At 36.4% G+C, this 25,832-nt stretch overlaps 1 protein-coding gene across 1 annotated transcript in view; it reads left to right on the forward strand.

The window, feature by feature from the left end:
* The first annotated feature begins 1,093 nt into the window (after positions 1 to 1,093).
* LOC107675522 (synaptotagmin-14-like) overlaps positions 1,094 to 25,832 on the forward strand; it is a 42,652-nt gene continuing 17,913 nt past the window's right edge. Inside the window, exons 1-3 of the mRNA XM_016469910.1 lie at positions 1,094 to 1,211; positions 17,146 to 17,193; positions 25,338 to 25,490. Of these exons, the coding sequence (XP_016325396.1) occupies positions 1,094 to 1,211; positions 17,146 to 17,193; positions 25,338 to 25,490 (319 nt within the window). The remainder of the gene's footprint in view (positions 1,212 to 17,145; positions 17,194 to 25,337; positions 25,491 to 25,832) is intronic.

Consider the following 25,832-nt stretch of genomic DNA (forward strand, 5'->3'; position numbering starts at 1 on the left):
AATTAAAAATGTTAGAAAATATGGAATAACACTACATTATTCCTCTTAATACATGTCTACTTACCTAATAAAATAAATAAAAAAATGAACATGTAAAATTAATTTTTAAATCAGAGTCAAGTATTCCAGAGAGTCAGTATGATATTTCTGATATTTGCTGTACACTTTAGTTAAGCATGGAACCACCAAAATGTCAATATAGCTCTAACTTTTCTGTAAAACATGTTTTGGGTCTGTCCAATTTTTTATGTCATGAGGACCCAGAAATACCTAATGCATTTATTGTATTGTAATAGCCTGTGAAGATGATATGGCAATACATTTAAAGGAATAGTTTACCCAAAAATGAACTGGAGGAGGAAGTGTTAGAGTATGGATTCTTATTTAAACTGAAGCAATCCAGTTAAAAATGTCTTGATGGATTTTATAATGGTGGATATTGCAAACAGCTTTTCACTTCACAAGACATTGATGGTCGAGTTAATTATTTGTGGATTATTGTGTTTCTATCAGCTGTTTGGACTCTCATTCTGACGGCACCCATTCACTACAGAGGATCCACTGTGAGCAAGTGAGATATTGCTAAATTTCTCCATATCTGTTCCAATGGAGAGAAGAAGAGAAAACAAAAACAAAAAAAACTAATCTACATCTTGAATGGCCTGAGGGTGAGTACATTTTCAGCAAATTGTCATATTTTTGGGGGTGAGCCATTTCTTTAAACTCAACCAATCAACTAACCTCTAATTAGCAGAATTGTAAAGAAATGTTGTAAACAGCTGTATCAAACTGCGCTTCAAATGTCTGTTTTTCATGTTGTAAATAAATCTCTAGCTGTGCCTTGTATAATATTCCACCATGTACTCTTTAAAACGTAATCATTGACATGCTTTGACATACAAATTCGATTGATCGAAATTTTTCACTTAGCTAATTGGCTTGTTAATTTGCGGGATAACACATAATTTTTGGTCTTTTGAGTACTGTCTTGTAATTCATCCCACCCTTAAGCATTATTATTTGAAAACAGTTAATCAGGATCCTGCTAAGAGGCACAGCAGGAACCCAGCGTAGACTTTTCTGTCATCCCAGAATGTACCATCTGATGCGTGTCCCACTCTCCTCCCCCTGTGCACTTGAGCGGTCGAGCCCACCCCGTCTTAAAAACGCGCCATGGTTCAGTCCAGACCAGAACATCATGGCGATAGATGGTAAGTAGGCCAATTCTGCTCTCCTCTCAAACTCACTTCTCTATCCAAAGCACCTCGCTTAGCTGTACGTGAAGTGGTTAAATGTGACTATTTCCCCACTGGCCGTGGCATAGAGTGTTTTTGTGTTAAAGGGACGTTGATGGTAAAGTTTGTGTGTTGTAGTGTGGATTGGAGTGATTGTGGTGCTGAAAGAACAGCTCCCGCACTGCCGACTCCTCAATCAACTCGCATCACCGTTACTTTCACTGACTATTTGATGGTTTATCCCACTATAGTGCGAGAGAACCGGCGCTGTCAGCAGGTGCCCCTCGCTTAATTGAGGAAATCCGGTGGTTTCACTTCTCCATTTGGGAGTGTGCCGCCGTCTGTGTTGGACAGTATAGAACTCGAGGCTCTTTTAAAGCCAGTGTTCAATCGTGTATTGTTTTGAGACACTCATACAGGTTGCGCGAAGAGTCGCGCGAGGTCTATTTAGCTGAGATTTTCTTGTTTAAGGATTACTGTGCTCTCTAATCTTTGTTCTTTGTTCTTATTGTTAATTTCATTGCGTTAACTGTTTGCCGTTTCTGTTTCTGATTTGCCTTCACATCGAGAAGATTAAAATAGTATCTATTTGGTGGTTTTTAAATGTATGCAGTTTCTTTATATATAGGTGGTGTGTATATCAGTTGGCTCAAGTTTATCAATATGTTATTTTAAAGAGTAGTTACCACTGTGTGACTGGATTATGATTGTGTATAAAAGGCTTGCTTCTTTTTTTTATTGACCATGACTCTAAGCCAGTACCAACACACCCACACACAGCCTCCACACGAGAAGAGAGTTCTTACTGAATGTGCAGTGTTTTCAGTTCATTTGAAATGTGCTGTTTGAGAGAGATTAGTAATATTTTAAAATGATTTTATGATTTTGAACTGCATGCACATTAACTTACCTGTAAATGTTGGTAGGATTTGGTAGGAATGCAAAAAAAAAAATAAATAAAATAAAATATATATATATATATATATATATATATGTAATATATATATTTTTTTACTTTTGTTATTGTACAGCTGAGAGTATACAGCTTTTATCAGTGCTTCTTCGATAAACGACTTTGCATCATTCACTCCAAATGAAAACAGTTTTATTTGACAGCAAATTCTGAAATTCGCTAGTGACAGCAACTGAACTATGCTTTTGTCTTCATCATTTTATGATGTTAGATGCATAATGTCATATCTTGACCTTACAGATATTAATGCTTGTAATCAATAATAAATAATCCCCTAAACTAACTACACTGCAGAATCCAGTGTTCCTTTCCTTTTGCCAGGAATCTGTAAGAATCTGAAAGTGAAAAGGGGAAAGTCTGTTTTACAAAGGCAGTTTGTAGTCTACTCAGATTCTGTGTAAATCTTAATATTTAATAGAAATGCGGATGTGTTATGTAGAGATCCCCGATAACCTGTAATGCTTATGAGCACTGGTTATTTTACTTTACATTGCAGGTCAGTTAACTGTATTGACATCCAAATAGGCAGATTCTGCCTCAGGACAATCAGATATTTTATCTCCTCTCTTCTCTTCTCTTCTCCTCTCCTCTCCTCTCTCAGCTGTTGGCACAGAGAGTCCACATCAAATATTTGCAGCATTTCACTGCTGTTCTGCACAGAATAAAACCCAAAATCATGTTGGCATAACAAAAGAGCTGCACATCAAGCAGGATGTGGATTGCTGATAGGGAAGAATAGGATGAAAAAAGAGGCTGTTGAGTATTTGCTTAACTGTTATCACTTCAGTGAAGTGTACTGCCCCTGAAAGAGCTCCTGCTTTTGTTCTTTTCTGTTTGGTTCCCATGAACCCCTTGAATGGAAAAACTCAACGTTTTTTACTTTTATATGGCAAACATCTGGTGTTCAGGTGTGTGTGGTTGTGAGGTATATTTGCTGAATAAGTATATTGTGAGATGTTTACTTTACTTTTGTAGATATATGCTGTAAGGAGAACTTGATGGCCAGCATGATGGATTTTGAAAACATGGTGCATTAATTTCACATGTCACTTGCAGCCTTTTGTTTCACATGAAGGATGAATTTGGAATGATTACGGGGAAGTAATTCAGCCGTAGCTAAAAGAAGGCACTCTAACATCAGCACTGACAGGTGAATTTTAAACTCTGATGGATCTCTGTAATGGATGACTTTTAAAGCCCTCAAATGATACTTACATGCAATGATTCAGGTGCAGTGAGTTGTGTTAAAGTTGCTTTTATTTAATGTAGAGGTGGATAAGTCTTTTTGTTCACCAGTGAATAGTCTCATCAGTCAGTTGGCTCACCATTAGTATGTTGCTTCGTTTTACCTGTAAATGAGAAAATTAGCTTGTCAAAATCTGACAGAACGGTTTACAAGAGATGTTATTTCACAGCATTGGAGGCAACATACCCTCAGCTTCATAAGCTCCATTGCTAATCACATTAAATAGCTGCCATTTCCTGTTAACACCAGAGTGACTGCATCAACACAAAATTATTAGGCCTACATATAATTATTAAAATGTGTGCATTTTTAGTGTGTCTTTGGTGTTTTTTCTCTGCAGAGGTTTGTGATGGTTCTCTATTCTAATTTGCTATTTTACCTGTTTCTGAATGTTCTTGTCAAAATATACATAGAAATGATGCACTGGCTGGTTGAACTCTGGTTTAAGATTTAGAAACTAGTGTAGAATCAGTAAATATATTCTGTGAAATATTCTGTTTTCCATTTTGTTCCTTTGACATTTAGATAATAACAGCCTTTGTGTTCCACGTTTAAAAAATAGTCATAAGAGTTTTGGGTGACATGAAGGTGGATGGATGATGACTATTTTTATTTTAAAGGAAAATGATCTGTGAAAAATGCTAATCGATTGGCTGCATCACATTTAGACACTTTATTTTTTAAATAATTGACTCTACCGATTGACAGTTTGGTAAATATTGTGTATATTTCCCAATAATAATATATTTTATATTCATATATTTTAAAATGTCATTTATTCCTGTGATGGCAAAGCTGAGTTTTCAGCAGCCGTTTTTCCACTCTTCATTGTCACTTATACCTTCAGAAATCATTATAATATGCTGATCTGGTGCTCATGAAAAATGTTTTATTATTATTATTATTATTATTATTAAAGTTGAAAACAGTTGTGCTGCCTAATATTTTGTGGGAAACTTGATACATTCTTTTCAGGATTCTTTAATGAATAGACAGTTCAAAAGAACAGCATTTACAGTGGGTATAGAAAAGAATCGCTCCCCTTTAAAATAATCAGATTTTGTTGCTTTGCAGCCTGAATTGAAGATGGACACAGTTTTTGTTTTATCCAACTGTATTTACTCCGTGCAACTTATAACATCCAAGTGAAAGAAATAACACCAACATGTCAGAAAAAAAAACAAAAAAAAAAAAACAGAATCACTGACTACGTTTACATGGATATCAGTAATCTAATTATTTACCTTATTCTAAATAAGCCAATATTATGATTATGGTGTTTACATGAGTTGCTTTTAGAATATTCCTTTCATGTTTCCGTTTTACATGTTAAAGTACATAGTTCGATTAATGGCACACGTCATTACGTCCCCACGTGACACCATCCGACGTCCCCTCTGGAATTTCACATATAAACGTATAGTTCGTCTTCGTGATGATGCCATGTACAGTTTTGGGTGTTTCATTTTTAATTTTATGAAAGCTGCAAGTGCAGTTAATTATTTGTACGTGCATATAGACGACGGCGGGTGTTGAAGCTCTTTTATTTGCCGTCAAACGGTTGAGCACTGCCGTGTGTGTATCCTGTCGCAAAATGCAGCAAAAAGTCCTACAAGACAGTAATTAAGCCAATATTATGATTATGGTGTTTACATGAGTTGCTTTTAGAATATTCCTTTCATGTTCCCGTTTTACATGTTATAGTACATAGTTCGATTAATGGCACACGTCATTACGTCCCCACGTGACACCATCCGACGTCCCCTCTGGAATTTCACATATAAACGTATAGTTCGTCTTCGTGATGATGCCATGTACAGTTTTGGGTGTTTCATTTTTAATTTTATGAAAGCTGCAAGTGCAGTTAATTATTTGTACGTGCATATAGACGACGGCGGGTGTTGAAGCTCTTTTATTTGCCGTCAAACGGTTGAGCACTGCCGTGTGTGTATCCTGTCTTAAAATGCGGCGAAAAGTCCTACACAACGGTAATAATGTGATTAAGGTGTTTACATGTCTATACTGCACTTCAGTAATGCGACTAACATAGGAATACTCCACATGTCTTAATTCGATTCCTGTTTACTTCGATTATGACTTTAGCTGGATTAAGGTAATCAAAAATCTCTGTTTACATGGTAGATTCTTAATCAGAGTTTTGTCTTAATCGTATTAAAATTGGATTATTGTTGTCCATGTAAACGTACTAACTGAGTTGGAAAAACCCTTCCTAAAAATGATTAGCATGAAAAGAGCTTTCCTGGAGCATTTCCGTCCTTCGTAGTGCAACTGAAGCAAACAGCCAACTGTGGCAAGGCACTGTCAAAAGATCTCCGGGGTAAAGTTGTGGACAGGCACAAGTCAGGAGATGGATACAAAAAAATTCAAACACTTTTATCAATGCCTAGAAGGAAAGTCACTGTGAAGTCTATTAATAAGAAGTGGAAGGTATTTGGTACAACACAGACCCTCCCTGGATCAGGACGTCGCTCTAAACTGGATTAAAAAGGCAGGAAGAAACTGGACAGAAAGGCTACCAAGAGGCCTACAGCAACCCTGAAGCAGTTGCAGGAATTTATGACAAAGAGTGGTCATTGTGTGCATGTGACAACAATATCACAAAATCTCCACAAATGTGCCTTGTATGGGAGGGTTGCATGAAAAAACTCCACTCCTCAAGAAAAGCCACATACAGTCACGACTGAGCTTTGCCAAAACGCAGCTTGAAGATTCTGAGGCAGATGAGACTATAATAGAAGGAAAAATGGATGGGGCAAAATACTGCTGCACTCTGCCAGAAAGTTGTCAATGGGAAGAAGGTTTACCTTCCAACATGACAATGACCCAAAGCACACAGCAAAACTGAGCACACAGTGATTGAAGGAGAACAAGTAGAATGTCCTTGCATGGCCTAGTCAGAGCCCAGACTGAAACCCCACTGAAAATCTGTGGAATGACTTGAAGTCTGCAGTCCACAAATGGTCACTTTCAAATTTAACTGAACTTGAGCAGTTCTGCAAAGAAGAGTGGGCAAATATTGCAAAGTCTAGATGTGCAAAGTTGGTAGAGACATTTCCCAACAGACTAAATCATCACTGAATCATCAATGAACTGACTTTAGCTGGAAAAATGACTCTTTGTTATTGTCCTCTTGCATTTTTGACAAACTATTTTCCTGTTTGACATTGTAAAGCTGCTTTGACACAATCAGTATTATATAAAACGCTATATAAATAAAGGTGACTTGACTAAAGGCTGTAATTAAAGCAAAAGGAGGTTCAACAAAATACTGACACAAGGGGGTGATCATTTTTCCAACTGATTCAGTTTTTTTTATTTTTTTTCTGACATGTTGGTGTTATATCTTTCACTTGGAAGTTATAAGTTGCACTGAGTAAATACAGCTGAATAAAACAAAAACTGTGTTTGTCTTCATTTCAGGCTGCAAAGCAACAAAATGTGATTATTTTAAAAGGAGGTGATTCTTTTCTATACTCACTGTATATGAAGTAGAATATGTTTGTCAAATTATACATTTCTTGACTGTCATTTTTCATCAATTTAATGCATATTTGCTGAATAAAAGTATTAATTTCTTTTAAAAAAATCATTTTTTGAATGGTAGAGTATCTTCTTTTATGATGCATAATTTAAGAATGATAATTATTTTTCTCATTCATATCTTGATTGCCAATTACCAAAGGTACAAATAGTCTTATTGAAAATGAATATTCAAAATGAACTTGCCTCAAAATTTTGAAGGGGCACATGAATGGTTATAATGCTGAATAAATCTCTAATTCCAAACAGGCTGTATAATATCTTTCATTTCTCTCTCTTTCTCTGGTTCTTTCCTGCTGCCCGTGGGATGTTGATTTCTTTCCTTGGCCAACTGTGGTTTATCCCAAAGAGAATATCACACACTGGATTTCTGAAAATGAAGTGCACGTAATGATTAGCATTTTTTGTTTCACATTTTGCAACACTGTTTGAATTAAACAAAAACTAATGCAAATTTAAAAACTGATAAGACTTGGCTGTTCCTCGCCTCTAGACTAACATTTACATGCAAACCCACACACCGGTCTTAGTCAGTCTTTAGGGGCATATTGTGCATGAAATCAACTGCATCAGCTGTGGTGCAGTCCTCAAGAGTCTGACTTCTGCAGAGTCTGTTTTCATGACTCAGATCAGTGCAGACAGATCATGAACCTGATCCAATGCAGAGTGTGAAGTAGATGAAGTCCCAGCAGATTCCAGTCACCAAAACACACACAGAGCCCCATTCCCTCCCCCAACAGCAAGCGGAGGACTCCGGAGAGTAGAGGTGCAGGGCCGTAATTGCTGTGTAGTTTTGGTCTACTGGGTGCTAGTGAAATAGAAAGCAAACAAGATACTTAAATGAGTTTAAGATTTTTCTTTCTTTTTTCTACTGTTTCCAGATTAGTTGGATTAGTTAAAGCCACTAACAGATTACAAGATTAAATTGTGGCAATCAATAATTGATCCATGAAAACAAATGGACTTTAATCAGTGTTATTTTAATTTCTGTTCTTGATGTCTGATTTAAAACTCTTCACAGGACCATAAGCAGCCTAGAGGAGTTTGTGGAGAGGAGGCATATGCCAGCAATCAGAATCTTCTAATTGGTTTGGGACTTCAGATCTAGTGCAGATTTTAAGACTTGTTTGCAAATGCCCATTAGCTTTTATGTGTCTTGACTTAAATTGCTTCTCTCTCTCTCTCCTTAGAGGATGAGGATGAGAAAGAGAGAGAGTGAGTGAGTGAGTAAGAAAGAAAGGGAGAGAAATGTAGACTGCAGTGAATATGATCTCCCTTAGATGGCCAAACTGTTAATTGCAGCGTTGTGTGTCAGACTGGTAATGTGTGTGCGGAAGAGAGAGAGAGAGAAAGAGTGAGACTCTCTAGGGCAAAGTTGTCTCTTCTCTGTCTGGCTATCAGTCTGGGTCACAGTTAGTCAAGACAGCTACATGTAACTGATACTGGAACTCTCAACCCAACACTACAAAACTGAAAGAGAAAGATTGTGCAAAGAAACATAGTTTTGATATTTGGACCAACATTGCTTTTATACAACGGTTTAATAAATAAGTTAATATTGAGTAACTTCTGTGTTTTAATTTGATTCATTCATTAATTAATTATTTTTTAATAATTAATCAATAATAAATAAAATGTATAATTGTTTGTTCCACCAATGAAAATATGTCCAAACAAAGCCAGAGATAATCGTCACGTGTCTCATTAAGAAAAGGCACTTGCTTGCTTTGTTTCTGGTGTGTTTGAACAAATCAGTTGAGTGAGTGATTCAATAACTCAATTCTAATGTCAGTTACAGTACTTGTTTTGTTCCTGAATGAGTTGGTGTTTTTGAACTAATCAATTGTTGAGTTAATAATAAATTGACTCTCTCATAATAAAGAGAGGAGGTGAGGAGAGACCCCTGATATGATTGTAAAGTGCTTTGGGTCTACAGTAGTACATAATAAAAGCACTATGTGAATGCCTCATTCATTCATTCATAAAGATGAGAGAGTCATTTGGCGTAATGCTGTATCCTGCAGAGAGTCCACACCAGTAATGGACACAAATATGGACGAGCAGAGTGATAGAAACAGTGGAAAGTCCCAGTGCTGTTAGACTGTATATTAGCACTCCTGAACCATGTAGGATATCAGAGCAAATCAGACAATTTAAGATTCGATTTGAACAGTGTTGAAACAACACAAAGAGCCAAATTCCACAAAGAGGCCCAGGATAACAAGATGTTGACCATAAATCTGCCCAGGATCCTGGCGCCGCAAGTCTAACTAACTAGAAGCTTTGAACAGCTTGCAGTTTAAAACAAAGAGCTCTTATTGATAATTCCAACTCAGGAAGGAGATTAGCAATTTTGCGGCAAGCAACTCAAGATTAGTCGAAGAGACAACACATCACGACCATCACAAGTAAAACCATGAGGAAATCATGAGTTAAGACTTCCTTTATTTTTCCACGTCCTCACATTCACAGAATGGCTGTCTTTTACATATATATATGCATCAAAATTATGCTAAAAGGACTTATGAACAAGAATCATTCCATTGCATAACTCCATATCATATATGTAAACCACACATTTGACTATCATGTTCTAATCATTAATTGTGTATGTCCTTTTGAATAACTATTGAATAGTTTATAGGTTTATATTCGAGTTTGGTATGCATGTGTGTGAAAAGTCCTACTTGAAACGTTTCTATCAATCAGTTCTTTGTAAAATGTATCAGATTCTTGCTATAGAAACCACTGTCAAAATTACACTCTGTAAGAGCGGGAAAATTCGGACCATGTGACTAATAAGATAACATGTTGATTTATGTATTGGGAGGAGAAATGTAGTAACACCCGGAGCTAAGACAATGTCTAACTGGTAAAGACACCGTTTGGGATGTGTCCAAAAGCTGAGTTTAAAAACTCAAATTTTGCCAAGGCTTTTAGCCTTCCAAGTTTCTTCGAGTACTTTCCCAGCATGCTCTGGCTTGCATGCCAGCTGCTCATCTACCATCATGAGAGTTTCGTGTTCGTTTTGGCACAAAGCTGTCTCCGAGTCTGACCGCGTCTGTGCCCACCACCAAAACTTCAACCAGCCCACAACTCTACACCATTCTTCAGCCAACGCCCAACGATTAGTTCTCCAAGACGTCACTCCAGAAGACTAGACCTCCAGCAAATCAACAACCTTGGGAAACCCGTTTCTTCAATGACGCCACAATGGAAATCACTATAAACACAGGCAACGCAAGGAAACTTGAAGATTCTAGCTCAACTGGTGCATTTAATATAAAGTTTAGTAGCCTCATTGAGGAACTCAATGCGAGGGTTAATCAAATAATTGACGGTTGTTCAGGTCTAAGAAATTGCATATATTGCTGTAAACTTGGGATTTCACATTTCCACTCTCTTAAACTCATTCTTTCCTCACTTTCTCTCTTTCTGCAACTTATGTGAATATGTGAGTGCATGTGTTTGTGTAAGATTAGTTTGTCTTAGATTTGTCCAATAAAGTCTTATTTATATTGAAAAGAGAAGTATCTTGTGTTTTGTGCTTACAAGTTAATGTCTTAAACTGCCAATCTTGTAACTGTGCTAATAAATGTTTTCACTATACTTTGGATATTAATATCCAATGTTATACAACCCGTTCAATTGACCGCTGGCCAATTCAGTTGATCAGCAGTAAAACAGTGATTCTGTCCAAATTCCCTATAAAAATCATAATTAATTCCCTTTGAGCTAAATTTACCTGTTTCCCTTACTACCAACATTGTGGATCAAGACACTTAAAGTGAAAGTCACTTTGGATAAAAGCATCAGCTAAAATAGTGAATTTCTCAGCTGATGCTATTGAGTGATTTTTTTCTTTACTATCGCATTTTGCTTCAGATTAAATTAAAACGGCAAAAGTGCCAGACAAAAGCACAGATGACCCATATGTGCTTAGAGCAGTTTCTAATATCTTTCTTTGAAAGCTGTGATCACTCTGGAGAGTGTGTTCTGGAAGGGTGCTAATTGTCCCTATGAATCAAGCTCTAATGATTCTTTAATGGAGTTGGCAGAGGTTTAAACTGTTGCCTGGTGGAGTTGGTTCATATTAAATTACTCTACCCAACCCACAGCCCTCATCGTTCCAGTGTGTGTGTGTTTAGTTCTTATTTTACCAAGATTTTAGTTTTGCCAGATTTGAAGATGATTAATAGCATGTAAATGTCCTAAAATAAGTCTTTAATTGCATTTAAAATGGTTTCTATAAATTATTGTCTGTCTTGAAACGGTATGTCAGAGATTATTCTTTTCTTAAACCATTGATAATAAGGGCTCAGCCTGTTCACCACACATGCAACACTCTGTAAACCCTGAAAATAACGTGTTGATTGGACTCTGACTGCTAGAATTGTATCTAGCATCACATTCCCAGGGTCAACAGACTTTTACCTTTACTAAAACACACAAACACACATCCAAACTTACATGTGATAATCACTGTTATTAGTTGTGAAAATTGAGGGTTTGGTCATTTAGATTAATTCATACTTAATTTAGTATATAATGGGCTCTGCTTCATGGGTGTATTTTTGGTGCAGAGCACAAATAAAAATAAAAAAAAATTAATCAAAATATGGTTTTTAAATCTTATTGAGTGCCATTTTTGAGAGTGAGGTTCTATGGCATTTAGTTTGTCCAGTCTGTTCTCTCCCTTTCCACGTTTCTTTTCTTATTATTCAGTTATTCTGGTGGTAGTGATGTTATCTATTCAATTGCCATTTATGGCATCACCTTTCAGCAGTTGCTCCAGTGTTGCATTATTCAAGTCAGAATTCACAGTATGAAATATACAGGTCCCCCCACACTTTTTGTCAAAGTTAAATAAAAATTAAAATGTCATCTGCTGTTGGACATTCTCAGTGGTAAAAAATAATTAAAAATAAACTAAATCTAATATAAATAGAGAAAAATGTTATAGCTGTAGCTACAGATGAAACAACACCCATATTATGTATACACTCATCCTTAACATAAGTGTAATGCATAAAATGCCTCTGCCTGACCAAAGAAATAACCCACAACCACATTTCAAAAGACTCATTTCAAAAGAGCTTCAGTTGTCAGTCATCAAACCCACCATGGGATACTGGAAAACCACAGGTTTTTCTCTTCCTCAGTGGCATTTTCATTATATCCCTTCTGGTGAGCTGCTTTGGTGTGCTGTTGTTTTTGAAGCCAAAGCGGATCTGTGTGTAAATCTGTCAGTCTGTGAGGATAAGATGTTGTTTTTGTTTTTTTAGAGAGAGTGAGAGATGGTGAAAATAGCACACACAAAATCTGGAGCTGTTAAGCCCAGGCAGGAAGGATTCTAGATATAGATAAATGCAGATAAAGTGGTAGGCAAAGTATATACTTGGATTTCTTGGACTCACTATAGTATGAATTGGTACGGAGGTCTGTGTTAGTATTTAAGTTACAAGTTAATAGTACTAGTATTTAGTTATATATTTGTGTAAGTATTTATAGTACTCATGGTTACTGTACTTAACTCTCTTATTGAGCTAACAAACTGCACCCACCTGTGATCCTTGGGACAAATTTTTAAATGTATTATGATAGGGAAAATATATTAGTAGAGAATACTGAAGAAGTAACACTTTTTGTATGAAAATAACTTAGTTCTGTTTACTTTTATCAATTTTGGCATTTCATAATGTCTCATAAATTTTATTACAACATCTGTATTATTCTGAAAACAATGTATGTATATCTTGTAGTTTAATGCAGATATTTTTGTTTATATGAATTGATTTATTATGCTATACCATGTCCATGTCCTTTGGTGGATACGTTGTGCTTTGCAAAGTTTGACATGACTTTACTTCACAAAGCGTGATCTCCAGATCCAAGGGAGCTTCTTTTCCTCTTTCTCTCTCTTTCGTTTTTCCTCATTCTAGGGTTTAAAAACTAAATAGAGGGAAATACCTGTATAAAACTGGGACAGGCCTCTATAAATACATAACAGCCCTGTCTGAGAAGGGCAGATGGATGAAAGAAAGAGAGAGGACAAATGTACTTAGGGTTTGGCCCTGCAACCTCACCTTGGCTTAGTTTACTTACTTTATTTACAGACTTGGCATCAATCAAACAGTTTCCCTCAGGACTGAATCAAAACTGACCTCCAGAGCAGAATCCTTCTAGATGAACCACAGGCCTCAGAGATTCTGACTAAATGGTCCACTTTGCAGTTTATTCTGACCATGAACCACCCAATTAGATGGGGGGAAAGGCTCTTTAACTTATTAGTAAAAACAAAAAGTTTGCTTTTTCAATTAACATTATTGGGTATAAATCTTAAATGTATAATTTAAACCTTGAAGTCCAAATATCCATTGAAGAGTAATAAATCAATGTTCAGATATCTATGCCATATTATCTGCGATGTGCATTAGTCCCTAAACAATGTGCTGAATCTAAACTGCAGATGAAGGGATTGCAACAGGAACCCTTGCTAGGATATCTCAAATTATGTGAGTTCAACTTCAGTTCAACTAGATGGAAGTTATTGCATATTTAGCAGAGCTGTTAGATCTTAATGTGATTTTAATCTGCATTCTACACCATGGGTCTGAAACCACACTGGCTGTGTGAGGAAAGACCATGTCAGTATAGCTCTCTCTCTCTCTCTCTCTCTCTCTCTCTCTCTGCAGGCTAGTTTTGTGTTAAAGCTACATTTGTCAGGATTCCATTTAAATATATGAATATTCAGCTGTTGGTCATTTTACATACAGCTGTGTGATGTATAATTACAGCATTTTGGGGGGGTTATGATAGACCCAAAACACTCTGTGCCAATGTCCACAATTAATCTGGTGTTTAAAGTGTTTTACAGTCATTGAGCAGTGATCAAGCTTCATTACCATGGAAAGATGCACATTGTGAAATTTAGTCTTAGATGTAATTCTACATTCTAAAAAATGCTGGGTTAAATACAACCCAGTGCTGGGTAAAATAGGGAGAAACCCAGCAATTGAGTTGTTTTGACCCAGCGGTTGGGTTAAATGTTTAACCCAACCTTCTAGGTAGTAACCCAACCGCTGGGTCAAAACAACCCAACTGCTGGGTTTGTCCCTATTTTACCCAGCACTGGGTTATATTTAACCCAGCATTTTTTAGAGTGTACCATGATTAGACTCCACATCACAGATGTCTAGGGTTTTGATTGGGTTACAGGTTGACGGCACACATTAAGAAAGCATCAACTGACATCCTTGGCTGCTTCCATCTCTCTCCTCCAGAATGACCTTTACTCACCTTCTCACAAACAACCTCTGCAGGTCAACCTGACATTACAACCCCCCACAGGCTAAATGCCAACGCTCATCCAGAATCAGAGTCTCCTTTTTTCAACTGTAATCATATTTAATGCACAAATAACAAGCTATTACTCAGTTGTAACACTGAAACTTGCAGTTTCTGTAAAGCTGCATTGAAACGATATATATTGTGAAAGCACTATACAGATATACTTGAGTTGAATTGATAAATTTTTTTAAGGTCACTAAATACTTCCACTGAATGTGGTTTAGAAGACAAGTAGACAAAAAACGACCTCTTTGCAGTTGAACACTGAGTTGAATAAAGCTCTTGGCAGTGCAGAGATGCTCATTCAGGACTCCAAGCATTCTCAAACTGAAGTACCATACAATCTGTTGTTCATTTAGTTTGAGAAGCACTTGAGTTAAAATTGGGTCAAATGGGTCAATTTTGTCTATGAAGGTTTGAGTAACAAGGGCAATGTCATCCAGTAATCACAGTAATAATATTATTTATTTATTTATTTTACATGTTTGAAAATATAAATAATATTATTATTGTTTAAAATAAACTCTCTTATGCGCACAGAGGCTGCATTTATTTTATTAAAAAAAATACAGCAAAAAACATAATATTATGAAATATTGTTACAATTTAAATGTACAATTACTGTTTTCTTTTTAATATATTTTAAATCATTCTAATATGCTGATTTGCTGCCCAAAAAAACATTTCATATTATTATAAATGCTCAACAGTTGTGCTGCCTAAACTGATACTTTTTTTTCAAGATTCTTTGATTCATAGAAAGTTCAAAAGAACTGCATTGTAAAAGCCTTTACTGTCTTTTCAATCTGATGTATTCAATTTCATTGCTAAATAAATGTATTTTTTTATTAATTTCTCAATCTTTCAAAAAATCATACTGACCGCAAACAATGATTCACCAACTTACTATATCATATTGGTCAACATCATTTGTGTTCGTCATTATTAATGCTAATTCTCATCACACAGACAGAGTCCAGATATTTTACCCCATGTTTAAACTGAATGCTTAGCTCTGGTGTGGGGTATCACTACACTTAGTCCCAGGTTTAAATCCAATCACTGTCAACTGCCTACTGAAATCTTATGCAGACCATCATGGGCTAGTAGTCTTACGCTGTACATAATAATAGAAACTCCTTTTGGTTGCTTTCTAATGCATGAGTGTGGGTTTCAGCTTTAAAGACATTTCTGACCTGAACCGTCGCCGCAAACACCGGAGCACAGCTGCAAAGTGTAAAGTGAGCCATTCTACTGAGGTGATGTCTGAGTTTTAACTGCTCAGAGTTCAGATTAACACGACGGTGATGCTTGTTTGAATTCATTACCTTTGAAAGGTTATTTAGCAGGGCATAGATTAAAGACTTACAGTAGGTTATGCTTGCTAAAGTTAGATACTGGCACATTAGAAGGTTGTCTGAGAAGGCTGATACCAAAATTTGTTGTGCTGCAGTTGTTATTTGAGCATACGGAACATGTTTTAAATACTGTAAGTGTTAAGATATTAAAAGAATCATTGTAGGCCATATGCCTTAAACAGTGTAAAGGGCCCTTGAGGTAAAAGGACCTTTCAAATTTGTATTACCCACAACAAATACTTATAAAAAACACCACAGCACCTAATTTTTTTTAATTTTTTTTTAGTTTTATATTATTTGTTTAATTATTTATATAGTTTTATTTTAGTATTATTTATATACATTTATAAAAAACAACATTGCGCATGTACAAACAAGTTCTCGCACAACCGCGGATGATTTCATTTTCCACTCAAGTCAAGTCTGGGGCATGTGATATATCGTCTACGCTAATATCGTAAGTGTTGTTTTAACGATGTGCGATCTGACATTGTCGAGTATATCCCAGTCTATGAGTATATCACAAAAACACACCCAGAAAGTGCACGCATACACTCTGTGAATGTGATGTAGTCTATTAAAACGCATTTAGAATGCCCATAAGATTCAAGATAAGACGCAAAATGCCTCTGTATGTCTTTTATATTTATATCATTGAATATAGTTAATCTATTTCACACTAAGAGTGCCGTTTTTTCTCCAGATATCAGCATGATAACAAATGTAATATTGATTTTATACAAGTTTAATAAAGTTAGTGTTACATTTTAAATGCCTGTTTTTGCAGTATTTTGCCAATTAAATTAGTTCCAAACTGTTTTGCACACGGAGCAACACACAGGACAGTGTTTCCTTACTGAATGAATCAGTTTTTTTTTGAAAGAATGATTCAGTGACTCACTCATTAAAACAGTCAAATGTTTTATCCCTGAATGAATCAAACTTTTGAATGAATCGATTCAAAAAGTACAATAAATATCGCATACTTTAAAATTTTACTTAAGTAATATTCTAAACGGTGACTTTAAATTCTACCAAAGTCATTTTTGGGTAAGATATATATACTTTTACTTAAGTGTGGCTTTCAATAGGCTACTTTATCCACCACTGATATCTTGAATTAGCTATTCTATTTTAAATTGCTTAGTTGCTTGAATTTAGTTTTAATTAAAAATAACAGCACTGATTCAAGGTGTCAGTTATCAACACAAATATTGTTCCCTTGTATCAAAGCTTACATTGTTTCTTTGAAATCCACTTCATGGCTTCATAAGGTCCAGTGTTTTGTCAATGTGATAAAGTCTTCAAGTCTCATGTGCATCAGTTTTAAGTGTCTGTCTGTTTCTCTGTGTTTGTGTCTCTGTTTAATGTGTTGTTGCATGGGTGTATTGTTTGTCATTAAATGTTGCTTTGTTTCTGCAGGTGGAGAGCGGAATTGTGGAGTACATGAGCTTATCTGCATCAGAAAAGGTAAGTGGCCAGTTTAAACATAAAATGGCTGCCACCTGTGCTGTACTCATCTGCTTTTAACCCAATTTCAGGGTTTTTTTTAGCTTTCCATACTGAAAGAGACAGTTTTGATCACCGTTCATGCCTGTCCATGTCTGTCTGTCTTCTTCTAAATGTATTTGTAACAATGTTTATGTGTCATCATTTGATCTTCAGTGCACTTTCCTTTTGTATCTGTTTTTTTGAGCTTTCATTCGGTGTTTACCATCAGTCTTTGTACTCATGCTCTTGTCTAAATGTGTATGTTGTCAAACCTAACTTTTGGCCATTATCCTCACGGAAAGATTGTGGTTGTTTGATTGATTCTTTAATTATCCTCATGAAAAGAAAGGAAGGAAGGTTTAAAATGTGTATAAAAATAAAGACACTATTTACTGAAGGCTTTCAGTGGATGAGACATTAAACATTTTGTTGGATTGTGCTGCTGTTCCTGAGTTCCTCAGGGGTTTGTCCAGCTGTCTTGTTTGTTATCGGCTGGCTGGCTTGTTTAGTGAGAGCTCAGTCTCGGCAGATTTAACATCATTAGTGAGGATCTGCGGTCCCAGTGTAATAAAGTCTCGTGGTCCAGGTGGACCGGATGAGTGCTGGGTCTCTGCAGAGCTGTTCCTGAGGCTGAACCCATCAGTACTGATGACCCTATTTAGACATGACTCTTCACACCAGTGTCCAGAGATTTAGTTTTTAGTGAAAGAGAAGATTTTTCTGTCCAAGTCTAAATGACATACAAGGTCACATATTTGTTGACTGAATTTTCAGATAGCTAAATAAATGGAGATTCCATTATGTTTTTTAATGAACATAATTGTGTCATATCACAGTTGAGCTGTCCAAGAACACTTTCAGAAGATGAGTTATTCACCACCTGTGTGTGGTGTGTTTGTGTTAGTTTGGACACTCCTCAGGCAACATCTGTTCACTGTCAATCAAATTCCTAGGTGTTTGTTGACAGAACATTCCTGCTGCGGCTAATGCTAGTTTTATAGCTGTGATGAGTGTTGGAAAGTAACTAACTAAAGTTGTGATGCTACAAGCCTAACTACAAATTTTAGTGGTGTAGTTGAGTTGATTTAGAGTAGCTTTTCAAGTGACAAGCTACTGTAGGGGAGAGCGGGGCACAAAGTAACACTTTTTGACTTCCTCAAATTGTGTAAATCCACATGGGGTTCAGAGTATATTTTTTTTATCCACAGTAATTTCACACTTGTCTAGTACAAATATGTCACTTTGTTTCGTAATTATAGTGTATACGTTTTTCTTTAAGTGAAATGTGACAACATGCCCCGTAGGTGGGGTACATTGTAACTGGCAGGGCACATTGTAACGGAGTGTTACAACATACCCCATCTGCGCAACTGGAATTTAAAACCAGTTACTGTATTCTGATAGTTAGCGAAGCATTAAAAAATAATTTAAACTGATAAATAATCCCGCATTACTTTGTGCCCCGCGCTCCCCTACATTTTTCCAACGAGTAGCAGTAGCATGACAAATTGCTCCATCGTTGTTTTCAGCTTTTCAACCGTGTGAAACTCAGTGATTAAATATGTCCTAAAATGGCCTCCTTCTCTGATATGAAGTTTTGGGAAGTCAGATTCATTTTGGTGAATCAGTTCTTTTAAAGCAGCACTATGTAACTTTTGGCGCTCTAGCGGTTAATAAACAGAACTGCACACATCCCACAGAAGAACATTCCAACCGGAGCTACTTCTCTAAGTTTATGTCTATGCCGATTCACGTAGGTATGTGTTACTCCGCAGCGGTGACGACCCGACCAGGCTACAATAGTCCAAATATAAGTACTTATTATAAGTGTACCATAGTAATTCGGAATAAGACAAAAACGCGGTTTGGAAGATGAATTCATGATGTACTCGCTCATTATATACATTTTGCAAATTTTGAACACAGAAAAAGTTACATAGTGCTGCTTTAAATGTACCACTTAAATAAATTATTCACCAATTTATTGGAGTTCCTATTTTACGTTTTGGCATGATAAAGTATAATAATTTTTTTACAATGATATTACACAATAGATATTATACATTGTATTACACATAATAATATCTTGCTGTCGTTTCACATCCAAATGATGCTGTGTCTAATTTTTTTGGTGGTGTTTAGGGTGTATTGATCTGTTTATATGCTGTTTGTGTTACTTTGATTTCTTAAACTGTACATGGTATATCGCTATGTCAAATTATCCTGTTTTAAAAAGAATATTAAATGTAAACTGTACAGGTAAAAGAAGGAGAGAGACAGAAATATGACAGTTTGGTATAATGAGAATGACATAGAGTGGCATGAAAGAAGAAAAAGAGGAATAGCTATGCAGAAATGAAACTGTTTTATAATGAAAACACTTTAAGATTAAACAGACTAATGTTAAATCCTGCTGGCCCATCACTTGATGATATTTTAATGTCCTTCAAAAGCAGAGCTGTTTATGAGGCCTATAAAATCTGGTAATGGAGGTGCTGCCTGCTTCTTCTCTATTCAAGTATGACTAGACATTATGTGTGTATTTGCAGCATCATTTAGCAGACATATGTTTGTGTTTCATTATATCTCTCTATGAGTGTACACAGTGCTCTTGTCTGTCTGTCTGTGTGTGTGTGTGTGTGTGTGTGTGTGTGTGTGAGGGTGTTATGACTGAGGGCGTGCATGTGGGCCTCTGAGAGTACTTGTGGTCTGCTGTTATGTGGGAGTTTACAACAGTGTGCAATGTTTTTTGTGAGTGTTTGTGTCTGTAGTATTTTGTAATTCAGAGGTGGCTAAGTATCCTGACATGCTTTTACCTGTTTCTATGACAACAGAACCAGCCAACAATATCCAAGAAGCAGAAGGCAATTTCTAGCTATAATAGTGTGATAATAATTTTTACCATAAAAGATGCACGAAGATGGTTATTTGAATCATTGCTATACACAAACTATCTCTGACATGTCTCATTAAAGAACTAACTAGTGTAAGCATTGTTCAGAATAGATTTATTTGAGGCGGATTTATTTATGGTAGATGTGGTCACTGTGGATTTGTGTTTAGGGTATTTTAAGGGTTATATGTAGTGTAGATTTCAGTTTTTCTCCTCCTTGGCCTGCTTTTTTTTTTGTTTGAATGGCTCAGCAGTGTCTTTACTCCAGATGCACCTGTTCTGTCCAGCTGTGTTTTTCTCTGGCCCAGATTCTGTCCTGGCTCAGGTGATTTTCTGTCTGATGATGACCTGGATTTATATCAGAAATGCAGTTCTGCAATGTGCAACAGGTGTGCAGACTCAATATGGTTAACTCTATTAACATGGTTTTCTTTTTCACACACATTAGAGGCAACACATGGTGTCTGTGTCCATTCATCTCTCAATGCGTCATATCTTTCTTTCTTTTGCCCAGTTTTATTTTTTTCACCCCATTGATGTGCAATTCCTCTGACTTAGAAGGATACATTATATTGTAGCTAGATTTATGTAGTCAAAATAATTTATGTTGGTCTAATAAAACACAATTAAATCATATTGTTACTGTTATGAACAGTTTTTAAATAGTTTTTAAATAGTTTTGAATAGTTTACCGAAAAATTGTTAATTATTGATATTATCATGAAATTAAAGAAATTAAAAAAAAATGTAAAACATTTTTTTTTTAAGTCAGCCAGAAGTCAGAGTCAGAAAGAGTTTATTGCCAAGTATGTTTGCACATACAAGGAATTTGTTTTGGTGACAGAAGTTTCCAGTACACAGAGACATCAACAACACACAGATAATAAAAAAATAAAGATATATGAATAAAATACACATATGTGTATATATATATATAAACAAATAAAAATAGACATAAATTGTATGTATACAGGTGTGCTATAGATGGAATAGAATAGAGTAAAATGTAGGGATGGACTAAGATGGTAAGAAGTAGTATTGCACATATTTTTATTGCACAATGGGGACAGCATTTAACTGTTCATGAGGTAGATTACCTGGGGGAAGAAACTTTTCTTGTGCCTGGCTGTCCTGGTGTTCGGTGCTCTGTAGTGCCGACCAGATGGCAAAAGTTCAAGAAGGGTTGAATATGAGGGATCCAGAGTGATTTTCTGAGCCCTTTTCCTCTGGATATATGCAGTTCTTGAAGGGTGAGCAGGGGAGCACCAATAATCCTTTCAGCAGTCTGAACCGTCCTCTGTAGTCTTCTAATATATTATTTTGTAGCTGAGCCAAACCAGACAGCTATTGAAGTGCAGGACAGACTCGATGACTGAGTAGAACTGTGTGAGCAGCTCCTGTGGCAGGTTGAACTTCCTCAGCTGGAGAAGGAAGTACAACCTTTCTTAGGCCTTTTTAATAATGGAGTCAATGTGATTGTCCCAGTTCAGGTCCTGAGAGATGGTGGTGCCCAGGAACCTGAATGACTCTACTGCAGCCACAGTGCTGTTCATGATGGTGAGTGGGGGGAATGCAGGGGGGTTTCTCCTGAAGTCTACTATCATCTCTACAGTTTTGAACATGTTCAGCTTCAGGTTGTTGAGACTGCACCAGACAGCCAGCTGTTCAACCACTTGTCTGTTAGCAGACTCATCACCTTCCTGGATGAGGCCGATGACTGTAGTGTCGTCTGCAAACTTCAGGAGCTTGACAGAGGGGTCAGTAGAGGCGCAGCCGTTGGTGTAGAGGGAGAAGAGCAGTGGGGAGAGAACACATCCCTGAGGGGTGCCAGTGCTGATGGTCTGGCTGTTTGACATGAATTTCCCCATGTCTCACTAGCTGTTGCCTACAGTGGGTATAGAAAAGAATCACCCCTCTTTAAAATAATCACATTTTGTTGCTTTGCCGCCTGAAATGAAGATGTACACAGTTTTTAAATAAAATAAAAAAAACAATATCTGACATGTTGTTGTTGTATCTTTCACTTATATCTTTCACTTGGAAGTTGCACTGAGTAAATACAGCTGGATAAAACAAAAACGGTGTCCGTCTTCATTTCAGGCTGTAAAGCAACAAAATGTGATTATTTTCAAGGGGGTGATTCTTTTATATATCCACTGTATCAGAAAGATGGTGATCCACTGACAGCTAGGAACAGAGAGCTGGGTTAGTTTGGACTGGAGGAGTGTTGGGATGATGGTGTTGAAAGCCGAACTGAAGTCCACAAACAAGATCCTCACATAAGTCCCCGATTTGTCCAGATACTGCAGGATGAAGTGCAGTCCCATGCTCAACACATCATCCACGGACCTGTTTGCCAAGAAAGCAAACTGTAGGGGGTCCAGTAGAGGTCCAGTGATGTCCACTTCCATTCAGCAAGGATGCATTAAATTGATCAGTTACCATTTACAATAAAGGTATTTATACCAAATCAGCATATTAGAATGATTCGTAAAAGGATCAGGTGACACTGAAGACTAAAAATCTAAACAATTCCATCATTTTGAATTGTATTGTATATAATATTTACATTTATTTACTAATTATTATTTAAAACAATAAGGTCTCCATTCATTGTAATTGCATTGAAAACAGCAGCCAACTTAACCTTAAGAATTCCTCCTTTTGTGGTCCACAGAAAAGAAGTCATTCAGTTTTGGAATGACATTTTATTTTTGGGTGAACTGTTCCTTTAAAACTGTGTAGGTTTGGAAAGCCTACTGTAAATGTTCCTTCTCTGAGCACTGAACCATACCGAACGCTGTCAGTTTATCCTGTCACCTCCCTTCTATAAGTGTGTGGAGACTGACAGGAGGAACTCTAGGTACAGTGGATTATTTTGTCCTGTTATTGATGTCTGTGACTCAAGCCTCTTTGACTAAATTGGCATCTGAGTGCAAGACTCTCAGAAGGACATTTGACTAATATATTTTTTTCCTTCTGCAAGATGGTTAAATGTACCTCACAGTGATCTAAGTATATTTCAAATAGAACATGAAAGAACAGAAACCAGAAATAATATTATAAATGACCGAATGGAAAGAGGAAACATGAGGGGGAAGAGGAGGCAAGTGGGTTATCAGGGAAATGTTTTCATTGTGTTGATCAGGAAACGCACAGGCTGTAAATCAATTAACATTACTAAAAATAGCAGATGGAGGGAGAGCTGTTTTATAAGTGTTTGTTTGACCAGAATCACCTCAAACACTCAGAAACTGAATTAACTCTCTCATTGCCTGCATCCAGAAACAGGCTTAGAAATTAATGAAGTGTCTTAAACTGTTTGAGTAGCAGTTACTGTATATTTTAGGATGTTTATCAGCCTTGTAGTTGTTTATTTGTTGCAAATCTGTGAGTCATGCACCAGTGCTATATAATAATTTATCCTATTGTTATTGCTCTCTTATGCTATTGATGTCTTAACCGCAGTGTGTAATTGTTTAGAAGCAGTAGGGATGTGTTAGTGTCTTTGTTGTCAGGAAACAGTGTAGCAAACATGGAGGAAAATTAGATTTCAAATTTCCATCAGCCCACTACATTACCTACCGTCTCTTGCACACAAATTTGTTGTACGCATGACTTGGCTACACAAAAAACAAAGACCAGATTCACTATACCTAACACATGCATTTGGCCATTGTTTGTCCCGTGTTATGACGTCCTCCTGCGTGCTAAAAACAGAAGGAGCTAGCTAGATTACGCAGTTAACTGGCTAAACAGCATCAGTGAGAGTAGGAACTCTGTTGCCATGGTTAAGAGCTGCTGTTATGTAACAAAGATCATTCCATGGAACATTCTTTTATTTATTTTTTTATTTTATTTTTTTTTCACACTCTGGAATGAAACATTATGGATTCTGTCCATTCTGGCATATTGACTCACACTGGCATAATGACTTTTCACCTCATCTTGCCCTGATTAGCCTTTGGAAACATTTCAAATTTAAATCTTATCAACAATAAATCTGTAGTATAATTTATTGGTTTTAATTTATTATTTATTTCTACCAGTGACACATTTGTAGCTCATGGTAACTTGTAACTTTTATTTTTTTAGCCAGCACCCTAGAGATAAAATAGATTTTAATTTGAATTCCAAGCAAAAAAAAAAGAACAGAGTGATATTCTAGATAGCTGTAATAGAGTGATTTAAAATGGAAGGATTTCTCTTTTTAATATTTAACTCTTTTCCTGGCAAACCCTGTGGGACAGAGAGGCTGATGGGACAGAATCACATTGCATAATTTGTGTGAATAATTCACACTTACTCTTGCTGAATTGGTGTGTGTGTGTGTGTGTGTGTGTGTGTGTGTGTGTGTGTGTGTGTGTGTGTGTGTGTGTGTGTGTGTGTGAAGCTTTAAAATCTAATTCACACTTGCACAGTTCAGTGCAGAAATCATTGCTGGTAAGTTTATTTATTCTCTAAGTGGGAAACCAACCGACTGGAATTGGGTAATTTCCCTCTGTCATCCTGAAATATGTGGCCACATAGCAGATATAGTCTTGAATTTCCATTATTTCATCTCTGTGGTTTTTGATGAATGAAGGAAGGTGGTCAGGTCAAACCCTTTGCACCCACTGAGAATATTTCTTCTTGCTCTGTCTCTGCATGGCTGGCCTCTTTCTCTCAGTAATGTCTAGACTAATGTCTTTACGTTTATTTTTAAGTGCTGCTTAAACTGATCTGTGATTGATTAATATTAATATTTTTAATATGTTGATTAATGTGTTCTCATTGTCACAGAAAACTTCAAATTTTTTCAAATTTGAATCTCCAGACCTGGACAATTCAAGGAAAGTAAAAAGTAACAGCAACCAAATTTGGTTTGAATCAGATATTAAGTTAGGTTACACTTTATTTTAAGGTGTCCTTGTTACAGTGTAATTATACATTTAAGTACTGAGTAATATTAATTAACTACATGTACTTACTATATGGTTAGGGTTAGGATTAGGGTTTGGCTTAGGGTTACTTGCATGTAATTATGCATAATTTATTGTTATTATAATAGTAAGTACATGTAACGTGTAACAAGGACACCTTAAAATAAAGTGTTACCTTAAGTAAAATCAGGTAATGAAAAATCAAGGTCATGAAAAAGTCACAGAAATTCTTCTACCTGTCTCATTCCGTCTCATTTTCAATGTACCTTATTGGAGTAATAAATAAATCTCTCTCTTTCTCTCTACAGTGTCTCCTGAGGCTCTGGGGTTCCTGTCTGGCATTGGTGTGTTCATCTTTCTTGTGATTGTACTCTTTCTTTACCTCAATAACAAACTATCCCTTGAGAGTGCCAACCAACTGTCCAGCCTTGACCAGTACAGAAAGAGCACAGAGCCAGCAGGTTTGTGGCTGTTTTTCTGCAATTGTATGTTTATAATAAACAGTGACCCCTGTATTTGGACACTTAAAGGGATAGTTCACCCAAAGTGAAAATTGCCCCACGATTTACTCACCCTCAAGCCATCCTAGGTGTATACTGTATAACTTTCTTCTTTCAGACGAATACAATCAGAGTTATATTAAAAAATGTACTGGCTCTTCCAAGCTTTATAATGGCAGTGAATGGGGTTTAAGATTTTGAAGTCAAATAAAAGTCCATCCAAGAGGAGACTGGTTTTCCTTTGCTAAAGTAAGGAAACTTTGCTTCCTTTGATCCTGTAAACAAACGTTGGTTTTCACGAGA

Source organism: Sinocyclocheilus anshuiensis, unplaced genomic scaffold (assembly GCF_001515605.1).
Source record: "Sinocyclocheilus anshuiensis isolate Anshui unplaced genomic scaffold, SAMN03320099.WGS_v1.1 scaffold1097, whole genome shotgun sequence".
Classification (NCBI taxonomy): Eukaryota; Metazoa; Chordata; class Actinopteri; order Cypriniformes; family Cyprinidae; genus Sinocyclocheilus; species Sinocyclocheilus anshuiensis.